Genomic DNA, 27,404 nt, shown 5'->3' on the forward strand with positions numbered 1-27,404 from the left:
GAACGTGAATAGAAGCAGAATGCCAGAGCAGCACAGAGTATTTAAGCTGAGGAGTGTTCTGTTTCCGTGGCAATGGAATTCTACAAGACCATTATCAGACCTTTCCGGGTACAAGGCCGAAGTAAGAGGTGAGATGATGGTGTACTGCGGACGGGGCGGTGGGGAGAGAAAATTACAATCTATAGACGGAAAGTGCAGTGTGAACAGTGACCAACGGCAGCGATACAGTCATATGATAATCGTTTAGATCTCATCAAAACAAACTTCTTAATTGATGAGGACAGCGCCCCCCCCATAAAGAAAAAAAAAAAATCCTGACCCATCAGTCTAGAACGATGCCCCCTGTTTGGGCCGTCTGTGCCCCCCGCAGCCACAGCAACACAATGGACCATTCTCCAGAACTTCATTGACCTCCTCAGTTTGTCTTCAGACTGTGGGCGGATGCTGGAGCACATGGCACGGCCACCAACAGAGCCAGGTGACGCTCGTAACCACTACAACCCCCATCAGGAGAAAACAGAGTCAAGTATTACATCTCGGGGTCTAATAACTCAGACAAGAACTCTTCCTCTGATCTTGGTGTCCCGAGACCTCAGATCAGTGATTCATCCGCGGCTCATGTTCCCAGGATTTACCGAGAAGCTTCCACCCCCTTTCTACAGGCTGGCGGAGAGGGGGGTAATTATTGCCACAAAACCAGCAAATGGCTCCAGGATGATGGGCAGAGTAATTACTACTCCAGTAAGAGGCAGCGCCCGCTGAGGTCACCGAAATCTCAGAAGGAACGATGAAGACAATGGGAGTTGTTCCACTCGTAGAATTCATTAAACACAAATTTCTATTTTTACCCCAATATCATGGGAAGAACCAGGGCGAGATCAGGGATGTTTAACGCCAACCTGGACGAGGGCGTAAGAAGCCTGTGCTGGCAGCATGACCTGGGACACCACCTGTGCCCTCCATCGTTGGCGCACCCCAGATGACCAATGCCACCACAGGCTTCCTACTCCCTGTCAGGTTGGTGGTTTCATGGTGACATGTTGTAATAGGGAACACGGGACTGGCCCTGATATAAAGTCTTGGCAGCGGACTCTGGAGGGGCACCGCTAAGGGACAAGGTCAAAAACCACAAGACCAAAATGCTGCCCGGTGACAGACAGGGCGCCGTGTAAGGCACCAAATGTGAAACAGTGCCTCCATATAGTATTAGTGCCCCTCTCTGTGATACTACGTAATAGCGCCCCTCTCCGTGCCTCCATAGAGTAATAGTGCTCCCTCAGTGCCTCCATATAATAGTGCCCCCCTCAGTGCCTCCATATAGTAATAGCGCCCATCTCCGTGCCTCCATATAGTAATAGCGCCCCTCTCCGTGCCTCCATATAGTAATAGCGCCCCCCTCAGTGCCTCCATATAGTAATAGCGCCCCTCTCCGTGCCTCCATATAGTAATAGCGCCCCTCTCTGTGCCTCCATATAGTAATAGCGCCCCCCTCAGTGCCTCCATATAGTAATAGCGCCCCTCTCCGTGCCTCCATATAGTAATAGCGCCCCTCTCTGTGCCTCCATATAGTAATAGCGCCCCTCTCCGTGCCTCCATATAGTAATAGCGCCCCTCTCTGTGCCTCCATATAGTAATAGCGCCCCTCTCTGTGCCTCCATATAGTAATAGCGCCCCTCTCCGTGCCTCCATATAGTAATAGCGCCCCTCTCTGTGCCTCCATATAGTAATAGCGCCCCCCTCAGTGCCTCCATATAGTAATAGCGCCCCTCTCCGTGCCTCCATATAGTAATAGCGCCCCTCTCCGTGCCTCCATAGAGTAATAGCGCCCCCCTCAGTGCCTCCATATAGTATTAGTGCCCCTCTCTGTGCCTCCATATAGTAATAGCGCCCCCCTCAGTGCCTCCATATAGTAATAGCGCCCCCCTCAGTGCCTCCATATAGTAATAGCGCCCCTCTCCGTGCCTCCATATAGTAATAGCGCCCCCCTCAGTGCCTCCATATAGTAATAGAGCCCCTCTCCGTGCCTCCATATAGTAATAGTGCCCCTCTCTGTGCCTCCATATAGTAATAGCGCCCCTCTCCGTGCCTCCATATAGTAATAGCGCCCCCCTCAGTGCCTCCATATAGCAATAGAGCCCCCCTCAGTGCCTCCATATAGTAATAGCGCCCCTCTCTGTGCCTCCATATAGTAATAGTGCCCCTCTCTGTGCCTCCATATAGTAATAGCGCCCCCCTCAGTGCCTCCATATAGTATTAGTGCCCCTCTCTGTGCCTCCATATAGTAATAGCGCCCCTCTCCGTGCCTCCATATAGTAATAGCGCCCCTCTCCGTGCCTCCATATAGTAATAGCGCCCCCCTCAGTGCCTCCATATAGTAATAGCGCCCCCCTCAGTGCCTCCATATAGTAATAGCGCCCCTCTCCGTGCCTCCATATAGTAATAGCGCCCCCCTCAGTGCCTACATATAGTAATAGAGCCCCCCTCAGTGCCTCCATATAGTAATAGCGCCCCCCTCAGTGCCTCCATATAGTAATAGTGCCCCTCTCCGTGCCTCCATATAGTAATAGCGCCCCCCTCAGTGCCTCCATATAGTAATAGAGCCCCCCTCAGTGCCTCCATATAGTAATAGCGCCCCCCTCAGTGCCTCCATATAGTAATAGTGCCCCTCTCTGTGCCTCCATATAGTAATAGTGCCCCTCTCTGTGCCTCCATATAGTAATAGTGCCCTCTCCGTGCCTCCATATAGCAATAGTGCCCCCCTCAGTGCCTCCATATAGTAATAGTGCCCCTCTCTGTGCCTCCATATAGTAATAGAGCCCACCCTCGAAGTGATGTCTTCACCTGACGTCCCCCGACTAGACCCCGGTCTCTGGCCTGATGCAGCCGGTGTCCAGACTGAGTGGTGGAGGAGGGAGCCGGCGACTCACTGCTCTGCCAGTTTTTAATGGTATTCGAGTCCTTAGGTTGCGGATCCTGTTGTAAGTAATCTGGAGCCAAGTATCCCACCACCATACCTGACAGATGGGTGGTCTGGCCCCTCCCATGAGATGAAGGACATCTACTATGGTGGCAGTGGACAACATTGTTCACATTTGCAATGGAGCGGAACCAATGAAGGTGGATGTGGCGCCCCCTAGTAGTGCAGGTGTGAACAGCCGACATCTGTAACAATCAGATGCTGGCTCTATAACTATGAATAAATAAAATGGATTATTTAAAGACTTTTATTACAAAAACAGCCCGTAGACTGGCATCATTTATACAGCAAAGTGCCAACCGGCAAGACTACGACACAGCGGGCGACAGACGACGTACAGCAGACAAAATCAGGCAACCAATCGAATGCCGGCTTTTATGTCCCAATACAAAAATGACAGCTAGAATCTGATTGGCTGCCTCGGGCAATGCCGCTGCGACCTCCTCCTATATTACAGCAGAGCCAGTGTGGGCGACAAGGATCACACAGAGGGGCACGACGGGGTGATGACGGGGGGCATCAGCAGTCAGACAACACCCGGGGATTATTACAAAACTAGTGCAAGAAAGAGGAGCTCGGCAACCAATCAGATAATTAGAAAAGCAGTGACCTGATTGGCTGCCACAGGCAGTGTATACATATTTTTTTTGTAAATTAGACGCAGTGCACAGATGGCGCTCGATGCCAGGCATGTGCCATCTTCCCTTAGTGTTATATTTGGTTGTCTTGTTTTTTTTTTTGGCTCCTTCGAGTGCCACCATTGCCCAGGCAGAGGTCCCCACCCCTCTCATGGGGGCTACAACACCGGCAATACAATGCCCAGCCAAAAAGTCACCAACTAGGCCTGGCCCATAACCGATGCCCACGGGCTGAAGCTTCCCTGAGACCAGATAGACTTGACATTCAGATTTCCTTTATTCCAGGGCATCATTAAAACTGGAGTGGCAGAGCGGGCGAGGCGGCGACAGGAAGGAATGCCTCCTGAGGTGGGCACCCGGGCAAATCTAGCGCCCTCCTACTCTGTCTAATCATCTTCTATATGTATGCCTTACTACTACCCTCATCATCCACTCTCCAGCACCATCTCTCACCCTCCCTCCATAGTTTCCGTCCTAGCAGCTCTCCGTTGCATTCCTTACGTTCTCCCACCTCAGATCCTTCCTCCCCTCTCCACACACGGATCCACGGGCGATAACAATGTAAACATTATAAAGTTCAGAAGATCCGGTTCTGGCGTCACCATGGTCGGCGCTGTACGGACACAGAAATCGCTAATGCCCCCTGGTGGCGAGTCCGATATCTGAACGTCCATACTGCACTCCTTATGCGTCAATCCTGCGCAGACTTGTCCGGGTGAGAGAGTCCCTGAAATAAGAGCAAGGACCTTATTATATAGAGTCCAGATCGACGGCAAGACGTGGCGCAGGGCTGCGGGCATACCTGGCACTTGTGTGAGGCAGCAGGTCGCTATACAGCTGCGGGATCTTGCGAGACGTTAGCGGGGACAGAGCTTCCCGCAGCCGTTGGTAGTTCCTCTCCAGCTCCCGGTGATATTCCCGCTGATCAGCTCCGATCAGAGTCTTATTTTTCCGTAGGGCATCTTCACACCTAAAAATGGGCAAATATACATCAGTATGAGCCGGTCCTTAATAGGGGATGGCATGATGTCACATAGGAAACCTGCACTAGGACCCCAGAAAGTAGCGTCAGTGGACCAGAACAGGTCTTCTGAAGGATCTCCATCATTTTCCGTCTACACGGCCGCTCTTTAATCTTTGTCCTCATTTTTGTGGCCCTCATTGGGCATCACCAGTCACCGTGCAATGTGGCACAATATGGGCCTACCCAGGGCTGTGGGCTCGTTGGGCCTCCAACCTCATCATTGTGACTCGCTCCAGGCCCACATAGTCACCATCCCCATTTTGTCAATTTATGGGCCCCTGTAGGGTGCCACAATTAGGATTTTCTCTCTGGGCCCCTCCAGTCTCTAGCCAAATTATTATGGCCCTCTTTGGCTTTTAATGATCCCTCCCAATGTGATGCCCTTTGTGTCCCCCCAATATAACTCCACTATGGCCTTCTTTTGGTCACATAAGGAACCAGAAAATCCAGTTTGGGCTTCTCCAATATTACTCAGTGTTTCCCCATTGAGCACCTTTGGGGCTATACCAATGACCTTCTCCCCTTTCCACTGTGACCCATTTGGTCCCTTCAATCCCCCACCCTGCCTCCCAGTGTCTCTTGGTACCCTCCAACCTGCCCCCGACATTGTAGTCCCCTCTGGGTCTATAAGGTATCTCCCCCCACTGTGATCCACTTCAGGTCCCCCCGTTTTACTCTCTTATATTCTCCTCTCAGGCTCTGCTCCTCTCCCCCGCTATAATCTCCATTCTTCTAATTTCCGCACCTCTTGGTGAAGTCTCTGAAGCAAAGTCGGAGTTTGTTGTGGAGTCTGTAGAGACGAGGATCCTCGGGTATCTCTGAGAGGAACACTTGTGCCACCTCCAGCGGTCCCTGGAGCAAGAAATCATACATTAGTGACGCCCCTTACTCGGTCATGCAAGTCTCCTCATGTTCTGGAGGAGTCTAGATGTGACCTTCCCTGGTTCACAAGGACTCGTCGTCTCCAATTACCTGGTTAACAGTTGTCCCCACACAGCCCTGGAGCACCATCTGCAGCATCTTGGCATCTGCTGGATCCTGGTGGGTCGCAAATGCCAACTCTTGTGTCTTCTTCTGCATATCTTCAATCGCAACTTCAACTGGTATCAACACCACCTAAAAAAACAGAGATCTTCTCAATGTCCACCATGACAGAAGGATGGCTGACCCCAGCGTGAGGAGCAAAGGCTGACCCCAGCGTGAGGAGCAAAGGCTGACCCCAGCGTGAGGAGCAAAGGCTGACCCCAGCGTGAGGAGCAAAGGCTGACCCCCCCAACCACGGGGAGAAGAGGCTGACCCCCCCTACCCCAACCATGAGGAGCAAAGGCTGACCCCCCCACCAACCATGAGCAGCAAAGGCTGACTCCCCCACCCCAAAGTCCGTCCCCCCCCCAACCATGAGGAGCAAAGGCTGACCTCCCCACCAACCATGGGGAGAAAAGGCTGACCCCCCCCCCACCAACCATGGTGAGAAAAGGATGACCCCAGCATAAAACCTGTACCATGATGACCCCAGTACAAAGCCCTCCACCATGATGACAGAAGGATGGTCCCAGTATAAAGACCTCACCATGATGAAAGAAGGATGACCAGTGTGTTCTGCCAGCCCCCGACGCCATTACCTCCTCCCGATGTAGGACGTTGACCCGTGTCTTGATGTAGGGGAAGGCATGTGACGTGGTCAGCACGGTCTTGCGCTTGTACTGCTCGTGGAGATCTCCGTGCGCCCGGCCGTCCAGTGTGAACGGCGTACAGAAGAGGAAGGTCCGGAGATTATAGTTCTTATCAAAGTAGGTGACCCTGTCCTTCAGTTCATAAGTGTCAAAATATGGTTCCACATAGGTGATCTGGATGTATGCCTGATGGGAAAAGAGGACGTGTCACGTGGAGGGCCACGAAGAGGGATGGGGCTTACTGAGAAGATGTGAGACCACACACAGTTCTGTGAGGAGAAATGGCAGAACCTTAAAATGACCCTTCAGAAGGAAGAAAACTCTCCAGCTCAAGGTATAGGTGGCCATTCTGTACATCAGTGTCCGATCCATTAGCGGGACTTGTAGCGTGACTAGGGGTATCAGCCATCTTCAGACATCGCCGTTTCTAAGTAATAAAACAGATTTCCGAGTCGTTGCTCACCTTGTTGGGGTCCAGTTTAGTTTTGTCCACAGGATTCGAGTCCTTCACCACCTGCACCGTCCCTTCTCCGAACTGTTCAGTGTAAAACTCCTGGAAGCACAAGACGGTATGGAGTGTGAATCACAGGCGGATACGAGGACGTAGAGCAGCCGGGAGCACCGCATATACGCAGGGTGTATACAGACCCATCAGTGGCGCCCCCTGTGCCTACCTCCAGGCGGTGCGAGATCTCAGCCAGTTTAGTGATGGACGGTTCTTTATACACAAATTCTTGCTCGTCCAGATCACCAAATTTGGAACCATAAAATCCAACACGGAAATACGTCCCAAACATCCGCTGTGAGTCTATGGGAAAAGAGGGACATCCATATTATATATACATACATTACTGATCCCAAGGTACATCCTGCATTATACTACAGAGCTGCACTCACTATTCTGCCAATTGCTTTGAGACAAGTCAAGGATGCTGGGGGATTTCAGCTCTGAAGGCTGCTGAATTGAGAATGCATCTGGGAAGTATAATAAAGGATAAGTAAATGTAATTTATATACACAGGAACTGCACCAGCAGAATAGGGAGTGCAGCTCTGGAGTATAATACTAGATGCAACTCAGGATCAGTAATGTAATGTATGTACACAGTGACTGCACCAGCAGAATAGTGAGTGCAGCTCTGGAGTATAATACAGGATGTAACTCAGGATCAGTAATGTAATGTATGTACACAGTGACTGCACAAGCAGAGTAGTGAGTGCAGCTCTGGAGGATAATACAGGATGTAACTCAGGATCAGTACAGGATCAGTAATGTAATGTATGTACACAGTGACTGCACCAGCAGAATAGGGAGTGCAGCTCTGGAGTATAATACTAGATGCAACTCAGGATCAGTAATGTAATGTATGTACACAGTGACTGCACCAGCAGAATAGTGAGTGCAGCTCTGGAGTATAATACAGGATGTAACTCAGGATCAGTAATGTAATGTATGTACACAGTGACTGCACAAGCAGAGTAGTGAGTGCAGCTCTGGAGGATAATACAGGCACAAATTCCTAGATGTAATCCATGTATATAATTGTGAATATTACAGACTTTGAGTCCGGGGTCGGCGTCACGTCTGAACTCCACTCAGATGTTGTTTTTGTGGGGAAAAAGATTTCATACTCACAGGGAATCACGGTCCCAGGCGCGGAGATCAATGTGAGGTGAAAGACGAAGAGAAGGGAAAAGATAAAAGAGAAAATTACAAATTTAATCTGATGCTGAGTAAAGTGGCCACACGGGGGCGCCGTAACATCTCAGATATGATTGGGCCCAATTCACTGGGGGATACAAGGAGCGTCGCAGGTGACCACGTGTGGTTGCTCAGACGTGGATCCATCATGCACATGCCGTGCAGCAGCCTCTTGTGGGATCGGGCAGAATACCTGCTCTTCTTTAGACGTCATATCCATTTCTGGAAGGGATTAGTATAACGGGGGGCCTCCACTTTGGACAACCCTTGTTGATCATACATCATGAGGATGGAATCATAGTGATCAGAAGTGAGATCCTGGTGACAAGTCTTTTGTTTCTCAGCAGCACCACCGCAGGAGAGATGGAGTACTGCACCCTTCCTATTGTAATCAATGGGCTTTTGAGTCCTCCAGAACAGGAGGGCCCTGGTTAATGGAGAAAGCTCCTTAAAATTTTTGTATAGGGAATTTATAAATGGAATTTCGAAGCCAGGTAAGCCCAGCCCACAACATGGCTGCTAACGCTGGACGTACGTGATGGGTTCACAAACTTTGGTGAAGTTATTGTGAGTGTGCTACATTACATACATGACTATACAAGTGCACAGACTACAGTCACACGCAGAACATGCCAAAACCAAGGCGTGCGCCCGTCATCCACAAACCCGTGACCGGCGCTCTGTAAATAGCCTCATGTGATTGCACATACACAAAGCCGCGCACTGTCCTCCTCCACTCCGGCTCTACTTATGTAATAGGACTCAGCTGCTCAGTCTGTGGAGCCCGTCAGCAGGTAGGAAGTGTCACCCACCTACGGTACAAGACCGTCATCCGGAGGGCCGAGGGGCCGAAGGGTCAAGATTTCTGCATTTCCTATTGCACAAGTAGATCCTGGCAGCGCACGGGGCGGGGAGCGTTAGCTGCCGTGCAGCAAGTGATCGTGGGTCAGAAAAGCGAGGTGAACGCAGGAGTTAATGGTCACACTTCCTACCTCCCAGCTTGTGATCTGCCCGGTAGCAAAGGGGAAAAACAAAGAAGTGGAGAAAATAAGATCAGTCAGCAGGAAGAGGCAAACCTAAGGACAAGAGAGAAGGAAGAATGGGGGAGGGGGGAGTATAAAGGGGGAAAGGAGGAAGGAAAGGAGGTGATACAGACAGAAAGGAGCAAGTAAGAGCCTGTGTACGCGCTAGCAACTTGAAAAGCATACGTACGCTAGAGACCGAAGAGCATGCGTGCGCGCTAGCGCCAGAGCCCAAAATAGCATGCGTGCACGCTAGCGCCAGAGCCCAAAAGAGCATGCGTGCACGCTAGCGCCAGAGCCCAAAAGAGCATGCGTGCACGCTAGCGCCAGAGCCCAAAAGAGCATGCGTGCACGCTAGCGCCAGAGGCCAAAAGAGCATGCGTGCACGCTAGCGCCAGAGCCCAAAAGAGCATGCGTGCACGCTAGCGCCAGAGCCCAAAAGAGCTAGCGCCAGAGCCCAAAAGAGCATGCCTGCACGCTAGCGCCAGAGCCCAAAAGAGCATGCCTGCACGCTAGCGCCAGAGCCCAAAAGAGCATGCCTGCACGCTAGCGCCAGAGCCCAAAAGAGCATGCCTGCACGCTAGCGCCAGAGCCCAAAAGAGCATGCGTGCACGCTAGCGCCAGAGCCCAAAAGAGCATGCGTGCACGCTAGCGCCAGAGCCCAAAAGAGCATGCCTGCACGCTAGCACCAGAGCCCAAAAGAGCATGCGTGCACGCTAGCGCCAGAGCCCAAAAGAGCATGCGTGCACGCTAGCGCCAGAGCCCAAAAGAGCATGCGTGCTAGCACCAGAGCCCAAAAGAGCATGCGTACGCACTAGCGCATCAGGAGCATGCATATGTGCAGAGCCAGAGGATAATATGTAAGCGCTCGAGCCTCAGGACCATGTGCAAGTGGTAGAGCCAGAGGCCAAGCAGAAAGGAGAGGGAAAAGGAATATAAAACGTAAAGGCGGAGAAGGAATCAAGGAATATAAGGAACAGAGAGAGAGAAAATACACAGTAACAAAACAGTAACCCCCAACATCTCCTTCCAATCTATACTAGTGGCAGCAGCAATGGGGTAAAGCTGCCCTGCACTAGGAGGGTCCTGTATGGAGCAGAGCGGGGATTGCGGGGCTGTACGTGTCTGTATGGAGATATTGTCCCGCTGCTCTCCTGACCATCAGCTACCTGCCATCACTTGTTTACCCGTATAAATAACAGCGCCCCCTACCTGGTTGGTGATTTTGTTGAATGCCTCCTGCAGCTTCCCGTGGACGGACGCCAGTTTCTTGTAGTCCCGATGGGCTTCATAAATGGGGATAAGAATTTTATAGACCTCGTTCACCGCCTCGAATAATGACCCCTGAAGACAGAAGGTGCAACATAAGCGCACATATGCAATATTTTAGGGCTTGCTTTAGGGCTAGCCCCGCTTGGGGCAGTCACATACACAATTTTGAATATGCCATAGGTTTGGGTAGTGTGCCATCTAATTGACCAGGGCTTGTACATGACACGTTTGTCTTGCAGATGACAGGAGAGTCCACCAACATTAATCCACTGGTGCTCTATGTTACATGGACATGTGTTGTGCTATAGCAGAAATTTAAAGGGATATTACATTGATGGCTTGTAATACTTATGGTGAATTGGCGCCCTCTGATGTCATTGTGTGGTATTACATAGGAGTTGGTCTTTGCACTATATACTGTATCCAGTGGTCTCTAACCACTGCTGTTGGGGGAACTACAACTCCCAGGGCATGAGGGACCCACCTATAATGACATCCTTACCATAGAGAAGCTGGCACAGGCTTGCTCCAGCAGTCCCACCAGCCCGGCCTCTGTGAAATATTTCCCGGCACAGATCCCCTCCTCATCCGGAGACACGACGTCATCAGAAACCGCAGACTCCTCCAGCACATTGGAGGAGATGCTCTGCGGGGATACAAGGTGGACCAGTATATATTATATACAATCTGACACCGGACGTCCCCCATCGTAATAGTCACAGTACCTGGAAACTAACGCAGCCCACGGGCAGGTGCCTGGCGTCTTCAATCATGCTGAGATACTCCGACACCAGCGCGGCTCCGTGGACCAGGCAGTGTGCCGCCTCGGCGTGGTTCCCACGCTCCGTGTGCTTGGCAGCCATGTTCTGGAGCCAGGTCAGACGCAAATCCGGGGAGTTCTGGTACCCTTTAGCGATCCTGAATTATAAATGTAACATCAAAGTATATTTAATATTCCCAAAACGTATATATCTGGTTGGGCAAGTCTTTGTGTATTCTCTCCTTCTACTAATTCTGTGATACTTCCCTGTATGTACTGACCTGGAGGGCACTAGAGTAGAAGCTGAGCAATACAAGCTGATGGTAAAGTTGGCCTTTTAAGAGGGGGGAGTCCCAATGCTACAGCCCTTGAGGGGGCCGTAGCTTTCTTGGGGCCTCCTGACATGCTGCTGATTTCGTTAGTGTACCCATATATTTTAACGGGACCCATATAGGAGCACAGTGACTACTGACGTGTGGACTGGATTTCTGCGACAGTTTACAGGCCCAAAGCCTGAGGCTGCACCACTGAGACTGATAGCACATGGAGTATATATGCGATGAGTCCTCTCACCGGTACATGAGATCCAATAGCATCTCCGGATCCTCCTGGTGTTCCTTCATCTTCACCGTATCCGTCAGGATCATGTGAAGATTAAACACCAGATCCTGGACCTGGAAAGCAGAAAATAAATAAAAGAACATAGCTGCTAGCTTACCAAAACAGCGCCACACTTGTCCATGGTGGTGTCAGGTATTGCAGCTACTGAAGTGAATACGACTCAGCTGTGATACCAGACACAACCTGCGGGCAGGAGTGGAGCTGTAGCACGATGCGGTGGGTCTATGTGACTGGGGGCACTACCTGTTCCGGGAAGGTGGTGTCTCTCAGCTCCAGATCCTCCTCTGAGTAAGTCAGGATAGTTTTCAGGGATCGCCGCAGATGCTCTTCATTAAATTTCTGGGAGGTCCCCACTAAGGAGGACAGCGACATGGTCACCTGCATCTTCACACGGGCAAAGTTCTGATCCGAAATATTTAAAAAGAAAAAAAAAAATTCAATTAAAGAGCTAGAGACAGAAAAAAGTTTGTAATTGCTGCTGCTCCCTTGTGGGAATATCTATGTATTACAAGCAAGGTATAAGTAACATGAAGGAATCTTAGAATTTATCCATTTATTATGGATTATTGGAGGGATCTGATGATGGTGACAGATTTCCGATAATCCGGCATCTACAAATACCGGACTATAAGAAGCTCGCTGTGTCAGTAATCATCACGTGGTGTGGTTTATCACTTACGTTCCCGATCTCAAAGTTCTGTCTCATGAGCAGGTAGAGCGAGGCGCTGGCGTGGGCCCGCACGCTGCTGATGCAGCTGCTGCAGTGGCGTAGGAGGCGCAGGCAGAGATCGGAGCAGAGTTCGGTGTCATCTTCAAACAGCATCTCTGGGAACTGAGGATTCAATGCAAAGACGGGGTAGAGAAACGTACAGAGGAAGGGGAAGGAAATGGGGGGCATCTATGCTGCACCTGGCAGCAGGCACACTCACCTTGCACACTAGCGCCCGCTGGCTGGTGAAGCAGTGCTGCAGGTACAGGGCACTTTGGTCGCAGCTCATGCTGAGCAGTAGGACCTTCAGCACTCCTCCCAGGACGCTCTCCTTCATTTCAGACAGCATGACTGTCTGCAAGACAAATGGGTGGTGGGTTAATCTGTGCCCCTCCGTGATGGCACGACTGTCCTCGAGAGCCACAGTCCAAAAATTATCCCTGCCACGCAAGAGCACTCACCTGCACAATGATCTCCAGGGTGTCCAGCACCACCAGGCTAGCCTCAGCCGCCATATTTCCATCCACGGTAATTTCCAGGTCTCGTTCTGCCTGTGACCTGACATTAGAGGGAAGGGAACTACTTCAGACCTGTATGTGTTATATATATTAATATGCTATGGATGATTGGGGTTGTAGTACTCACTTCTCAGTTTTCTCACCGCTCGGTTTCCACTGAGTGACGTTTTTCCGCCATCGTACGTTTTCCTGGGTCGCGAAGGGGCTGCGCTCTGTAAGGGGTGTCAGAAGACAGGAGACATCAGGGAGCACCGTACCTGCCACCGACCAGCAGCGGTCGTACAGTCCTGACCGGGGTGCCGCAATCATGCCAGGCTTCTCACCTCGGCTACGTTTCACCATGTCTTGGCGGGCACCGATGGTTCCCAGTATGGCCTCCTCCAGTCTCGCTTTCATATCCAGAGATTTCTTGAAGGTCAGGCTGTTTATACGCTCAAACGCCTTCTTACCCTAGAGGGAAGAAAAAAAACACATAAAAATTAAAAAAATAAATAAAATAAAAAACTGAGGCACAGCAGGCTCCACGCCTCATCATGTGAAAAAGCACAGAACGGAGAGGTGATGCGGGGGGCGCTGTGACTCGTATATACTGTTATTAGGAGATATGGAGACCCTCGCGCCTCACCTTATACTGGAAGCAGGACACGCACAGGCTCAGCAGCTCCAGCACACGTGTCAGCTGTGCCACGGTCAGGCTGGAGAACCAGCGCTGCAGACAGTCCTGCTCGGCGTTCTTCAGCACCCACAGAGCGCACACCAGGAGGTTGCGGCTGGACTCAGCGGAAAGGACGCTGCCGCTGCGCACAGGCTAGGGGGAGAGCAGAGGACGGGACACAAGATGTAATGAGGTGAGGATACACTTTGGAGGGGGGAGGCGTTATTATTTCTGAACTTACAGCAGGGGGGAGAGGGAAACTTGTGGTCTTCTGCGCTGTCGGGAGTGGAGAACCTGCGATTGCCAAAGCGACTGTCTGGCTAATGGTGCCGCCATCCGTGTCCACGTCATCCATCACGGAGGAGGCATGGCGGACTCTTTGGGCATGTGGATCTGCTGAGAAAGGGACGGAGGGGGTCAGCATCTTCTCAATATACTTTACGCTTCCATTCCAAGATCTCTGCTTGCTGTCAGTGAATGATCTGACACAGGAGCCGGACTTGTCAGTGCAGCGGCATCTACAGGACATGGTCAGGGAAGGCTATTCCAGGACAAACTGTTGCCATTCACTGACAGCAAGCAGAAATAATCCCCCTCTAAGGCATACGGTTTCTATTCACTGCAGTATGTGGAATGGATATTCACCCGTGAAGTCGTACAGCTGGGGCAGCGTTTCCATGACTATGCCAATCAAAGGAAGATAAAGACGGGATATGCTCCGCTTTACTGCCGGCTCCGAATAGCGCGGGTCGGCGTCATGGCTGCAGAGCAGATTGTGCAGAGCGCTGATTGCCTTCTTCTGGAGGAAGAAAACTCTGCGGAGAAGAGAACGACATAATGATGGAGGGACGAAAGCTTCATCTGATGCCCTGTATGTTACGGTTTCAATTACGCAGATTTTTCTTTAAAGCTCTCTGCTTGCCGTCAGTGAATGGAAACCTGCGTTAAAAGGCTGTACATTCACAAACCAGAGATCAGATTCTCTTTTTTTTTTTAAAGGACATGGTCCCTTTAAGACAGAACTCACCCTTCAACATCAGGCTCCAGTATTAAGGCAAGCTCGGTCAGGATGATGCCGGATAGGAAGTGCTGCTGCCGAAACGGGACTGACAGCTCGAACATATTGGTGACCGTCTTGTCCTGAGCCGGGCTGGAGAAGACAGAGCTCTGTGGAAAAGAGGACAGAAAGCATCAGTGCGAGCCTGAAATCCGGATTATCAGATGTTCTGGATCACTGGACGGTCTCAGAATAGGATGTAAAAACCCACTTGTGTAATTCCACGTTATGTTGCTGTTCTGCGCCCGAAGTATGGGACTTTCTCAATTATCAGATGCCAGCTCATCTTATTCAACATGGGGGTCTCATTACCTGTGAGGTGGTGGAAGAAATAGAGGGCGACGGAGAATTGGGCGGGGAGAGGCGGCTGCAGGGCAGGTTTAGGGAGACGTAGTGTTCGTGTGAGCACACGATGCGGATCAGGTCCATGCGCAGGGAGATCAGCACATTCGGGTTCGGAGCCTTTGGTAATTTACTGTTGACCTGTAAAACATGGCAGCTCATACAGGGCGGGTATAGGAAAATGGGGGTCTTCAATCCGCTCCGCCACAAATATGTCCTATGACCCAATATACCAATATAAAATACCCCCACCTGTTTGTAGTATGAGCGCAGGAGGTGAAACACAAATCCCCGATCCATCAGGGACAAGAGATCGTTCATGAAGAAGGCCAGGCTGCTGTTTAGCCGCTCGGCAAGTTCTGCATCCTAAAGGACAGGAGAAGGACGACGAGAGTAATCATAAATGGAAGAAAAAGGGGCAAGATTATCAACAGAGGGCGAGCCAAAAGGCGAGGGCGAGCCAAAAGGCGAGGGCAAGCAAAAGCAAGGGCGAAGGAAAACAGACAAAATAAAACAAAAAACACGCCCCCATGTCCATAGGCTGCCTCTGGTATTGTAGCCGATCCCCATTCAAGTGAATGGTGCAAAGTTGCAATATCAGACCAAGCCAAAGTAAAAGAGTAATCAGCAAGCCGCTGTGTTTAGTTTACCGACAGGAAGGTTAAAGGGGTCCTCCACTTCTTATGAAAAAAAGGGCCCTCAAAAACAAGCTGATCACAGATTGCCCCATCGCTAAGGATTCCAGCAATCAGCTGTAATAATTGTATCATTCCCCTGCAGCGCCACCACAGGAGAAACAAAGCATTACACAGTTCTCATGTGAAAGGGACGTGTTGGGTCCTCAGGAGAAAGGCTCCATGTGGCACTGAATTAACCCCTTCCAGACTTCAAACGTAATAGTATGTCCTATGTCAGCTGAGGGGTTTTCTTTTTTTTTCCCCCATCATTTCACCAGACTGAGTTTTTTCCCGTTTTTTTGGCACATTATATGGTGAAGTGAATGGGGTCTTAAAATTACAACTTGTCCCTTAAAAAAATCCATACAGCTGTGACGATGGAAAATTAAAGGGGATGGGGGGGGGGGGGGGGGCAAAAAAACCCAACACAACAATATATGTCTCTTGTAAAAAGGGGAGGAAAAAAAAAACCAAAACACTAAAATGTTAAAATGAAAACTGGGCACAGTAGCAACAGTGGACATAGCATTCATAACAGTCATTTCTACCCTCTGGGAACACTGCTTTCATAGGGGTGGATGGAATTTGTAAAGGGGGTCTTTTTCCTTTGAAAACAGCGCCACTCTTGTAAACGTCTGATATTTCAGCGCAGTCCCCTGTAATCCATTAAGAAGGGGTCAGATGAAGCGTCACCAGCGAGGTGTAAGACTGGTACCTTCAGGTATCGGCCGGTGATCTCCGTGCAGACGTTGCACACAAGGGCCGATATGTCGTCCACGAACCTCTCCGGGAACCTCTGTGCGCGGGGCGCGTCCAGCCGCTCGGAGTTATGGAGGTGCAGCGTCATGCTCTTGGTCTGAGTTGGGGGGAGATGACAGCATTATGTGGGGATGAGCCCCCCTCCCAGTACATCCCAGTCCAGAACCACTTACCATAAGCTGGAAGAAGAACCAGGCCTGGCTGAGAGCCGCCTCTCGCACCGGAGTGCCGCTCACCACCCACTGCAGCGCCAGTTCCTCGTGTAACAGCTGCAGAGAGAACAGCGTCACATCCCGACCCGACCAACGCTTATCTGTACAGCCCCGGCCCTCAGTGTAGAGCGCTGCTCTAGAGGCGCACACTGCCCCCTCATTAATGGGAAATGTCCACATACAGCTCCTCCCTCCCGTCACCCTGCAGACTCCATGTCACATAGCTCCTCCCACCTGACTCCCCCATGGTGGGCAGGGAACACTCCATGTCATATAGCTCCTCCCTCCCATCACCATGTCACTAGCTCCTCCCAACTGACTGTTTGGGCAGAGAACATTCTAAGTGTCAGGTGGGAGGAGCTATGTGATATGGAATGTTGCCCTCTCACCAGTGTGAGATAGTCAGGAGGGAGGAGCTATGTAATATAGAAACTACTCCTCTCACCACTTTGTGACATAGCTCCTCCCTCCTGTCTGTGACTTAGAATATGCCCCTCCTACCAGAGGTTAACGGGAGGGAGGAGCTATGTCACTAGGTGGAGAGAGGAGCAGTTTCTATATTGCATAGCTCCTCCCTCCTGACTGTCTCACTGTGGTGGGAGGGCAACATTCCAAGTCACTTAGCTCCTCCCTCCTGACTGTCTCCTTGTGGTCGAAGGAGCAGAGTCCAGGTTGCTTAGCCCCTCCCCAATGTAGGAATGGGCAGGCACCTCATCGATATGAAACTTTTTGGCGGCTCCTGAAGACGGTGTTGTATAAAGGAGTTATTCCTGGTTACTACAGCACAGAGTCGGGTTAGTGAGCTGGGGAGGTTTGTCGGCCTCCCTCCGCCCCTCGGCCTCCACTACAAACTAAAATGAACTAGTGAGTTACTAATTACAACTTATTACAAGTCAAGGTCCATTTCTGTCTCCCTGCGTCCATTATCCCACAGTCTGGGCTTTATCATATACCTTTCTGGCGACGGGGCGAGGCTGGGCGGAAGCAGCGTCGCCCTCCATGTAGCTGGAGATGCGGTTGGGACTGCGCTCATTGCTCTACGGGAGTTAGAAGGTGGCAGAGAGAAGGCGATGGAAAGGTAACATGGAAAAAAGGATGATGGGTTAGAAATCTGGCGACCATGGGACACGAGGTGGGTGGAGGACCACCATAAAATGTTACCAGGGGTGACATAACACGGTATTCTAGATCTGCAGCGGTGGTCTCCAGCCTGTGCTACCCCAGATGTGATAAAACTACAAATTTCCAGCATGTCCACCAGCTGAAGCTTCACAGGCTGGAGAACACAGGCCTACAGGACGTACCTAAGGTACCGCGGCTCATAGCCACCTCGCCTACATACGAGGAATCAGAATGTGCCGCGGTGGAAGACACAAGAACATGCTACAGAGAGAGAATGGAGATGGCGCAGATGAGGGGCTACACAGGGCATGCATGGATGGAGAGGCTGGCACATGCATCACATATATATAATGAAGGGCGAGTGCCACCTGTCGTAGCTCAGCGTTGGAACTGGGCTGGGTCCGCCGTTGCACAGATTTTGGACCCCCGGGACAATAAGCCGAGTTCACCCAAGAGTGAGAGCGATCGATCCCCTGCAGGAGAGATAATCACCAGGAGAGTGGCTGGGTCAGAGGAGGGAAAACCAATGTAACCAGTACAGCAGGAAGGCACACCCAGTATAGACCAAGATGGAAGACATGCCCATAATACACTATGCTCAGGGAGGAGGAGGAGGAGGCAGAAGACACGTCTGAGAAGGAGAAGAAGGGTGAAGGTGCAAGACACGTTTGACAAGGTGAAGGGCGTAGGTGGAAGACCAGTCTGAGAAGGAGAAGAAGGGTGAAGGTGGAAGACCAGTCTGAGAAGGAGGAGAAAAAAGGGTGAAGGTGGAAAACACATCCGAGAAGGAGGAAGAGATGGATGAGGGTAAGGATCGAAGACGTGTCCAGGAGAAGAAGAAAGGGGGTGAAGATGGAAGATGTGTCCATCGGTCTCTCAGGCAGAAGAGTGTGACATGAGAAGACTCAGCAGAGATTACACCAGGAGGATAAAGCATAAATATATAGGATGGACCAAGGCTAGCAGGAGGAGGAGGAAGATTGAAGACACGCCCAGTAAAGATTATCACACCAGGAGGACAAGGGTGGACAACGCAAGACAAGTTCAGAAGGAGAATGAAGTGGTGAAGAAGGAGAGCGTACCCGGGAAAGATTATCCCGGGCACAGAAGGGTGAAGTAGGGATGGATACTCCATATTCAGCAGATTAAGCTGAAAGAAGGATGGAAAAAAAAATGAATATTTAGGATTTACTAATGCAGAAGGAGGAGGATTAAAGTCGAAACCTTGCCCAAGAGGAGCAGGGTAAAGAACGAAGACATACCCAAGTAGAGGATAAAGTATGAGGACACATCTACTCTAAGGAAATGCCAGGAGGAGATGAAGGGGGAATCAGGAGAGAACACATGTCCAGTATATACCCCCCAGAGAAGAGAGGGAAGACATGGCCGGCCAAGGAGGGATAAAAAGGATGCAGAAGGAACAATTGAAGTAGTGCATGGATGAGGGAGACGAATAAGTACAATATACCCAGCAGAGACCACATTTCGGAGGCAGGGTGGGACTGGCATACCTCAGCTCACCAGGGCAAATGTTCTGAGAAACGACCACCATAATGTATCATCTATTCCCCCATGAGAATTGTCCATAGCGGTTGTCTTCAACCATTTGGACAGATTATTGCGCCAGAATTAGGGCCCAATGTAGGATCTCCTGCTATTCTGCCAGTCCGACTGTGCCCAGGAGGAAAACACCAAGTATTGGCAATGCCCAGGTGGCAGAGAAGATGAAGAGGGAATGTATACCCAGTATAGAAAACAGTCATTAAAGTAAAGTAAAAAATGAGAAGACATAAGCCTGGCAGGGTTATGCCCGAGGATCGGCTGCCCTGTGTACCAACGCTGCCCGGCCCTGGCACCCATGTATATCATCTGACCGTCTGCCAAATCTTCATTGTAAGCTGTAAAACTGAAATAGCGCCATTCTTGTTCCTGGGCATTATCTGGTATTACAGCTCAGCTCGATTCTTGTAATGGTTACTTGGCTGCAATACCAGATACAACCATGAGAGCCCCCCGTAATGATCTCCCCCCCCCGTGGCCGAGGCAGAGCTGGTACAGCGGGCGCTGGAAACGAGTGAGAAGACGACGTAAAATACAAGTACAGAGAGAAGGACGTGAAGGGAGAGGCTTATTACAGACAGGAAACCCCCCGCTGAGGCGAGCGGAGCCCCCGCTTCCAGAAATAACCACGGGCCGGCCCTTGTGTCGGCAGCACAGATGACGCGGCGTGTACCTTGCCTCCCATGATCTTCTGCACTTCCTCATCATCCGTGGAGCCCGGCGTACTGGTCAGATCGGGGTTACTGTTACTGATACTCCTGCAGCGCGCCAGGTTGATGTTGGCGGGCCGCCCCGTGGCACGAGAGAGCGTGGCAGACTGGTACGCGGCGGTGGATGAAGCGTGGGAAGTAGCTGTGGAACGTGAAGAGGACGAGGGCGTCAGTGAGGTACGGGGGGGGTAAATATTGCCGCAGCAAACCCACCCTCTAATCTCGTGGGGCATTACTGCAAAGGGTTAAATTTAATCCTTGAAAAACATAAAGAAAAAATGTGGCATACAAGGCCTTAGCCAGCAGATGGCGCCGAAGTGACACGTCTAGTGTATGTGGCCACTGGATGATAACAGATAACAATTACTTCCCAAAAGAAATAAACAGGAAACAGTTCAGACTCAAATATTACTATTTAAATTTGTATTTTTTTTTCTGATTCTACACCTTGCTTAGAATTCTGTCCCCCATGCTTTACACTGCAGCTCTGCTGTAGAATGAGCAAAAAAGCTCTCTGGAACCTCTGACCACTTTAAGGTTATGCTGGGAAATTAGATTGGCACTTACAGCTGTTCAGCTGGGCTGGCATGTCGCTGGGCAGGTGGAAGGCGTAGTACAGATATGATGCCAGGAGGCCGTTCCTGCCGTGCTGATCCTGGGAGCCCTCCAGCGTGCGGTGAATCTGGCTCACCAGCAGGGCCACCACCTCAAAGGCCGCCCGGCCCAGGTTCACTGCCAACGAGAATGGGACACGACTCAAATTCTGCAACATCCCAGTAAACCATCATTACATGCCAGAATTAGAAAGAGTCTGGGGATGTAACATGCCTATGTGCAGTGTCTGCAATACCAGACATGCCCATGGTTCAGAGGGGGCGCAATTTCTGGAGGGTTAAAAAAAAAAAAAAAAAAAATTCCATATGTAAGCACAAGAAGTACTGACCAATCTGCCCCCCGATGACTGGGGGTCTCACAATGAGAATTATGAGCTTATCCAGGAGCTGGTGACAGAAGCAAACAGAGGGGCCGAGGGCGGCGAGGCGCAGGTTGCCCATACTGCTCTTCAGCTCAGACTCCACGTTACTTTCTGTAATGATTACGTCCTTCAGCCGGAAAGGAAAACTCTGCTCCTCCAGCACCTGCACTACGGTGAAGAACTTGTCCAAATGGGGGTCCTGGGGGGACAGAAAGAAGAGTAGGTGGCTGTAGACATTCGTATGTGTGCCGAGCTCCCCCTAGTGGTGGCTGTAGACATTCCCACGCGCCGAGCTCCCCCTAGTGGTGGCTGTAGACATTCCCACGCGCCGAGCTCCCCCTAGTGGTGGCTGTAGACATTCCCACGCACCAACATCCCCCTAGTGGTGGCTGTAGACATTCCCACGCGCCAACATCCCCCTAGTGGAGGCTGTAGACATTCCCACGCGCAGAGCTCCCCCTAGTGGTGGCTGTAGACATTCCCACGCACCGAGCTCCCCCTAGTGGTGGCTGTAGATATTCCTACGCGCCAAGCTCCCCCTAGGGTAGCTGTAGACATTCCTACATGCGCCGAGCTCCCCCTAGTGGTGGCTGTAGACATTCCCACGCGCAGAGCTCCCCTAGTGGTGGCTGTAGACATTCCCACGCGCAGAGCTCCCCCTAGTGGTGGCTGTAGATATTCCTATGCACTAAGCTCCCCCTAGTGGTGGCTGTAGACATTCCTATGCACTAAGCTCCCCCTAGTGGTGGCTGTAGACATTCCTATGCACTAAGCTCCCCCTAGTGGTGGCTGTAGACATTCCTATGCACTAAGCTCCCCCTAGTGGTGGCTGCAGACATTCAGACTTTTATAATGATCTGTTGGATGTGAAGCAGAGAATTTGGAGTACAATGGGCAGATCAATGTAATAATGGCATTTCTCTATCATAAATTGTGGCAAACACCTAATTTATAAAAAGGTTTTTGTGCCATTGTTTCCTATACATTCAATAGTAGGCAAGCCTTTATGGCCCTTGTCTATCTAGAAAAAAAATAGGGAAACAAGATGTTATTAGTCCATGACAGATTCAGGAATAGGAAGGAGCCCACTCTGCTATGGGTGGGGGTCCTATGATTTTTAGGTATCACCAGTGACCGCAGAAGCCCGGCTCCACAAATACCCCACCTGTGTGTGCACCGAGGATGCCGCCACCAGATCTACCGTGAAGACGGCTTTGTGATTATCCACCCACTTCATCCCCGGGAGCTGGACCTGCAGAACAAGATGTGGGATTATTACTGATCCTCTATGGCGATGTATGCCCGACTAATATCTCCCCCCTCCCACCCATACGCCGGACAGATGGTGCCGCTGTACTCACATCAGGGGTCAGGACGGAGTAACTGGGTGGTGGTTTTTCCACAGACACCGGAAGTGAGAAAGATCCAGATCTCAGACGGCCATGTTGCATTAAAGGGATCCACTGTCAAAGAGACACCAAGATTTACATGGGCATCTTAAAGGGATTGTTCCCAATAATTCCTCAGAAGCACACCGCTCCTCTGTCTCCAGGCTTCTTGCTTCGGCGGTGCGCTCCTGATTGATGACACATGTAGAGATTTTCAAGCCTAGAAACCTATCCTGTAAATGTTTAGCCCGAGTTCCGAACTGTAATATCCTCCAGAGCTGAATGCACAATTCTGCCAACTTCAGAGCTGAAATCTCTCGCTCATTTAGTAAAAAAACAAACACATTGGATGAATGTAGAGGACTAAGAGTCCCAGCAAGCAATCTGCCACATGCATTTTATGCTTGCAGTCCTAAAGGTGAAGACCTAGCGGTGTCTCTCTCACCGTATATCCCGCGGGGGTCTCCAGGGAGGTGGTCTGGTTCTGCCGGCAGCTCACATGGTAGAAGGTGAAGAGGAGGTGATGGTTTTCCGTTAGATTTCCAGGAATTTTCATCTTGAATTCCTCATAAAATTCCGGAGATCTGAGAAAGGATTGGGATTCAGATTAGGTGGTGGGACAGACGGGAAGTAACTGGAACTGTGCTCAGTCTATTGCTCCCTGTTATCAGCCACATGCCGACCCATTATAATGATTTGGGGATTGCCAGTCCCGCATTGGTACATAAAGATGGCCGCCACCACCCAGATGATCGATCCAACTCACTTATTGTGATACACGATGGCGGTGTAACTCTCGCTGTAGAACTCGTTGCAGCTGGACCTGCCGAATATCACCTGCGAGGACGGAAACCGGGCATCAATACGGGGTGTTCAGCAAAAAAATGGCGGCCACTGGACCCCGCTCCCTTCTTACACTCACCGGCAAGGCTTGGTTGGGGTCCTCTCCAGCCATGAACTGAACCTTTACGGCAATGTTCCTGACCGATCCCTGACGGCTGCTGAAATTGAGGCACTTGGGGTAGACGTATAGCAGGTTCCTGCGAAGATGGAGATGTGAGGAAACAAGGGCTCACTCATCTACCAGAGCTGAGAGAGGATTGATAATGGCTTAGACATATAGCAGGTTCCTGGGTAGATGGAGACGTGAGGAAACATGGGCTCATCTACCAGAGCTGAGAGAGGATGGATAATGGGTTAGACATATAGCAGGTTCCTGGGTAGATGGAGACGTGAGGAAACATGGGCTTATCTATTAGAGCTGAGAGAGGACTGATAATCCCAGGGCTAAAACAAGAAAAAAAAAATCAACGTTTTTATGTTTGATAAACGGCATCAGATGTGTGTTAGCTGCTTATCACCAGAGTTTATGGCTGCTGGCCACAGAGCTACCAAGATGGTGGCAAACAGGGGCCTTCACCAGGGTGCTGGCTGACAAAGCAACCCATTGGCTATCAGATGGACTGCGGCATTTAAGTAGTTAAACAGCAGCCTATATTCTGATGCATTTTTGGGTGGGAATGATAAGGCATGACTTTGGCGCAGTGTGGATTTGGCGAGGAGGGTGTGCCATGGATGCCAGTGAACTAGCAGTGATGGCCGTCGTCCCTCCTGCATGAAGTGGGCACAGCTGCGGAGGCCAATGAGGAGGCAGCAGACGGCGTCACCTCTGGGTAACCCCGGGGCAAGGTCACCTGTGTTTACCTGGCAATGACACCAGACAGGAGAGGGACGGGTGACTGAACTTCAGTAACAGCCGAATGAATGGGGACGAGTCATACGTACAAGTGTATATATATTATATATACAGAGCGGGAACTGCGCCCGTTACCTAATATGATATGATAAAGCTTGATAGAAAATGTGCAGATCTGCCCAGATAAACGGTGCCCTCTCGCCCCTCTCTTTCAGAACCTGCTGTAATCTGCAGCCCGGCTTACACAATCCAGCACCTCCTCGCTCACACCCACCTGCCTGGAGCCTTTAACCGGCATGCGAGCCGCATCAGCCTCCTCACTCTGCCCAGCACCCATGCCCTGCTGTGCCATGCTGCTCCTGCTCCTCATAGTGCTGCCGCTCTCTCTGGGAGAGGAGCAGAAAATGCAGGCGATGCAGGAGGACCTCAATGTGCTGGTGTACGGGACGCTGCAGCTGGGTCAGGCGCTGAGGGACACCTACAGCTCCACCAACGACAAACTGCAGAGGATCGCCGGCCGACAAGGCAATATGGAGAAGAGGATCGAGAGGCTGCAGGCGGAGGTGTCCAGGGCGAGGCAAGAGGCCAGGAGAATTGGCGAGGAGGTGGACAGGCTCCAGGTAAGGTGCTATCTCGGAGAGCAGGGCGACAGCTTATAAAACGCCATTGTTAGAGTGCTCAGTTTTTCCCCGAATAGTTAGAAGTTTCGCTCTTATTTCCACGCTTCTTCAGGGGACACATTGAATTCTCCCGTGATGTTATACATAGTACAATGTTACGATCTTCTGACCTCCCTGGCAGAGAGAAGAGCACGAGAGGAGATCGCTCTCCCGCAGTGCAGCGGAGGACCTGCGAGACACCCAGAGGGAGTACGCAGTGCTGCAGAGATGGGTGCAAGATCTGGAGAAAGGGGTGAGAGCTAAGGAGCAACTTCTTCCTGACTTAATGGTAAGCGGGCACCTACATTATCTCCCACAATGGCTATAGAGTGATGCTTTAGACTCCCAGCATCCCCTCACAGATATAAGAATTCATACATTAAACCTTAAAGGGGTTCTCCGTCCAAATAATAAACGCGCCAGAAGGAACCCACACTGTTAAAACAAGGCAAACTCACCCTCGCTCCACCTGTGACTGGGTTCCCTCTGGCACCTTTAGACTTTAAAGGGGTTCTCCGCCCAAATGATATAGTTCATTTGGCTGGATATTTCTAAACATCCCTCTTCTGCTTGGGACGTAAAAGTGAGGCGGGGGAATATACATTAGCTCAAAATTGTTCTAACTGGTCAAACGAACCAGGTAACTGGGAATACTGGACTGGACCGCTTTGGACAATCCCTACTTGTTAAAGAGGGTCCATATATAATAAAGTACACTGTTTTCCAGGGATTAACGGCCATAATTTTCCCTGGGTTGCAGCTGGTGTTAAATTTCACTATAGCTTCCCTGCAGGGGAAATTAAGTATTACACTGTACTAGCTTAAAATCAATGGGCTGTGTGTGTCATAGAGAAGTGGACGGGTCCTCCAGGAAGACCCTCTACATTGACGCTGTCAAAGTGTCATGACCTGTGCTGTACAGTGAACGACATGTAGTCACGGGGGCCTGTTAGGCGGTAGAAGTAAGTGAGGCAGTGTCCTAAAATATGTTAGAACTGTAAGACCACCTTGTGTGGGCATACAAGTAGCTTCCTTCAGATGACGCCCGCTTTGTTTCATTTATTTCATCATAGGAGCGCATAGAACAGCAGAACCTAATCCTCCAAGTCATCACGGAGGAAACGGCGCGGCAGAAGAAGCAGATGGCGGAGCAGAGGGAGCGACTGCTAACCGTCCTCAGACAAGTATGTGCGATGTCAACTTCTCATCATTCACCGGGCCCTGGAGGAGTCGCATAGTCCCAACTCCATACATACATTTTTTTTTTTTTGCTCGTTCCAGGCTCAGTAGTCAAGTGGGCGGTCTTATCTATGGTCAAGACCTCCTACTGGACTCCTAAGGGAGTAAAAAAAAAATTTGAAAGGTTATAATGAGTCTTTTCCCATAAAGTTATATATCAATCTGCTCAGTAACACGATGCAAACCCACAGATCGGACTGCATGTTCAGTGTGAGGTTCCCTTTCAGAAAGTAACTTAATGTCAGTATCTAAAAATAAAAAAAAACGCCCAACACAGATTCAATGACAAACCCCATATATATTTTTTCCTTACCAGGCCTCTGCTATTGGTTCCAGTTGAGAAAGTGCCCCGAAGACCATTATTCTACCGGGTCAGGAAGTCTGTGATCATGAACGGAGGACAACACGCTGTGGATCGGGGCCTACCATTCAGAGACAGTGCCATGGTGGCGTGCGATGTAGACGCCGCCGTCCCACCACCACCCTGGCACATCCTATACTAATGTAGACATCACAAAATTAATCTATGTCCCTTTGAGCCAATCCCACCTGTAAATCTGAGTGACAACCCCTAAAGGCAGCCATTACTGTGCCCATAGAGGTTCCCATGAAGTAAACCATTTTTCTTTCCCATTGCTCGGCCTGTGCAGGTGTCATTAGAGGGGTATTCCCATCTCCACGATCCTATTCCAATATGTAGTAGGTGTAGTAATAATAATAATATTAGCAAATATCTCCAATTAGAAAATGTAGTATAGTTTTTCTGATTCGCTATCCCATGTGCAGGGCGTTGTAGTAGCTTAGGTATCCATGACTACGACCACTAATAACTAACTGTCCCTATATGAGTGGTCATAAAGCTACTGAAATGCCCTGCACATGAGGTAAGAGACTTAGCGAATCAGAAGAACTATACTACATTTCTAAATCGGAGGCATTTGCTAATTTTATTATACCTACTACATAATGGGATAGGCTCTTGGAGATGTGAATACTCCTTGAAGCATTTTCTAGCATTGTATTCATGTACCAGGAGGCTCAGGATGAACAAAGCTCCAGTATATGTATGAGTAGCGGTGTACGGACTGATGTATATAACTGTGCGGTCTTATTTGTGTCTATTATAATGGTTCTCCCCTCCTTATTTTGGAATTATTATAGCGCTTCCTGACAATAAGCGAGGAGGTTGTGTATTATTTATTTTCTATGAGTTTCTGAGTAAAATGATGAAAAAGATGGAAAAAATAATCAATAAAACATTAGCCAATAATGACGTGTCAGTAGCCAGCGGAAATTTATATTCCTCTTTAGCAAACTCTGGTTTTAAAAGTATCAGTAAATTTATCATCCATTCCTTCTCTAATGTGAAATCGCAGGTTGCTCGCAGTTATCAGCCATTTTTGGCTGGGAAGAAGAGGTCTGCAGTGATAAATGGAC

At 50.2% G+C, this 27,404-nt stretch overlaps 2 protein-coding genes across 10 annotated transcripts in view; one reads left to right on the forward strand and one right to left on the reverse strand.

The window, feature by feature from the left end:
- Positions 1 to 3,210: 3,210 nt before the first annotated feature.
- The window catches only part of DOCK6 (dedicator of cytokinesis 6), a 54,021-nt gene continuing 29,827 nt past the window's right edge, over positions 3,211 to 27,404 (reverse strand). For 2 of the 7 annotated variants that reach the window (XM_073654223.1, XM_073654226.1), the window contains exons 15-50: positions 23,296 to 23,413; positions 23,140 to 23,210; positions 22,819 to 22,957; positions 22,347 to 22,448; positions 22,151 to 22,237; positions 20,953 to 21,184; positions 20,577 to 20,741; positions 19,973 to 20,151; positions 18,108 to 18,212; positions 17,571 to 17,654; positions 16,579 to 16,674; positions 16,362 to 16,502; positions 15,222 to 15,335; positions 14,940 to 15,110; positions 14,598 to 14,737; positions 14,216 to 14,385; positions 13,812 to 13,966; positions 13,541 to 13,723; positions 13,239 to 13,365; positions 13,043 to 13,127; positions 12,859 to 12,955; positions 12,618 to 12,752; positions 12,368 to 12,520; positions 11,932 to 12,090; positions 11,641 to 11,741; positions 11,033 to 11,225; positions 10,810 to 10,953; positions 10,248 to 10,379; positions 9,006 to 9,020; positions 6,987 to 7,112; positions 6,776 to 6,865; positions 6,262 to 6,498; positions 5,612 to 5,755; positions 5,385 to 5,491; positions 4,418 to 4,585; positions 3,211 to 4,342 (exon numbers count right to left, since the gene is read on the reverse strand). In XM_073654223.1, the coding sequence (XP_073510324.1) occupies positions 4,300 to 4,342; positions 4,418 to 4,585; positions 5,385 to 5,491; positions 5,612 to 5,755; positions 6,262 to 6,498; positions 6,776 to 6,865; positions 6,987 to 7,112; positions 9,006 to 9,020; positions 10,248 to 10,379; positions 10,810 to 10,953; positions 11,033 to 11,225; positions 11,641 to 11,741; positions 11,932 to 12,090; positions 12,368 to 12,520; positions 12,618 to 12,752; positions 12,859 to 12,955; positions 13,043 to 13,127; positions 13,239 to 13,365; positions 13,541 to 13,723; positions 13,812 to 13,966; positions 14,216 to 14,385; positions 14,598 to 14,737; positions 14,940 to 15,110; positions 15,222 to 15,335; positions 16,362 to 16,502; positions 16,579 to 16,674; positions 17,571 to 17,654; positions 18,108 to 18,212; positions 19,973 to 20,151; positions 20,577 to 20,741; positions 20,953 to 21,184; positions 22,151 to 22,237; positions 22,347 to 22,448; positions 22,819 to 22,957; positions 23,140 to 23,210; positions 23,296 to 23,413 (4,708 nt within the window). In that variant the 3' untranslated portion in view covers positions 3,211 to 4,299. The remainder of the gene's footprint in view (positions 4,343 to 4,417; positions 4,586 to 5,384; positions 5,492 to 5,611; positions 5,756 to 6,261; positions 6,499 to 6,775; positions 6,866 to 6,986; positions 7,113 to 9,005; positions 9,021 to 10,247; positions 10,380 to 10,809; positions 10,954 to 11,032; positions 11,226 to 11,640; positions 11,742 to 11,931; positions 12,091 to 12,367; positions 12,521 to 12,617; positions 12,753 to 12,858; positions 12,956 to 13,042; positions 13,128 to 13,238; positions 13,366 to 13,540; positions 13,724 to 13,811; positions 13,967 to 14,215; positions 14,386 to 14,597; positions 14,738 to 14,939; positions 15,111 to 15,221; positions 15,336 to 16,361; positions 16,503 to 16,578; positions 16,675 to 17,570; positions 17,655 to 18,107; positions 18,213 to 19,972; positions 20,152 to 20,576; positions 20,742 to 20,952; positions 21,185 to 22,150; positions 22,238 to 22,346; positions 22,449 to 22,818; positions 22,958 to 23,139; positions 23,211 to 23,295; positions 23,414 to 27,404) is intronic. The other 5 variants (XM_073654224.1, XM_073654230.1, XM_073654228.1 and 2 more) reach the window with 5 other exon arrangements.
- Positions 8,762 to 26,922, forward strand: ANGPTL8 (angiopoietin like 8). Of its 3 annotated transcripts, none has more exons than XM_073654233.1 (5): positions 8,762 to 8,807; positions 24,285 to 24,689; positions 24,871 to 25,017; positions 25,802 to 25,912; positions 26,284 to 26,922. In XM_073654233.1, exons 2-5 carry the CDS (start codon positions 24,366 to 24,368, stop codon positions 26,305 to 26,307), a joined length of 606 nt encoding a protein of 201 aa, XP_073510334.1. In that variant the 5' UTR covers positions 8,762 to 8,807; positions 24,285 to 24,365; the 3' UTR covers positions 26,308 to 26,922. The 3 variants fall into 3 exon arrangements, with proteins under 3 accessions (XP_073510334.1, XP_073510333.1, XP_073510332.1); XM_073654232.1 differs by lacking the exon at positions 8,762 to 8,807 and adding an exon at positions 17,552 to 17,695; XM_073654231.1 differs by lacking the exon at positions 8,762 to 8,807 and adding an exon at positions 19,759 to 20,186.

The sequence above is a fragment of the Phyllobates terribilis genome, unplaced genomic scaffold (genome assembly GCF_046119375.1).
Source record: "Phyllobates terribilis strain yellow unplaced genomic scaffold, ASM4611937v1 Scaffold_11__3_contigs__length_659146591, whole genome shotgun sequence".
Classification (NCBI taxonomy): domain Eukaryota; kingdom Metazoa; phylum Chordata; class Amphibia; order Anura; family Dendrobatidae; genus Phyllobates; species Phyllobates terribilis.

Coding starts and splice junctions, on each gene's coding strand:
- ANGPTL8 (XM_073654233.1), top strand. CDS start 24,366: ATGCGAGCCGCATCAGCCTCCTCACTCTGCCCAGCACCCATGCCCTGC. Junction 24,690..24,870: donor AGGAGGTGGACAGGCTCCAG/GTAAGGTGCTAT, acceptor CCTCCCTGGCAG/AGAGAAGAGCACGAGAGGAG. Junction 25,913..26,283: donor TGCTAACCGTCCTCAGACAA/GTATGTGCGATG, acceptor TTTCCTTACCAG/GCCTCTGCTATTGGTTCCAG.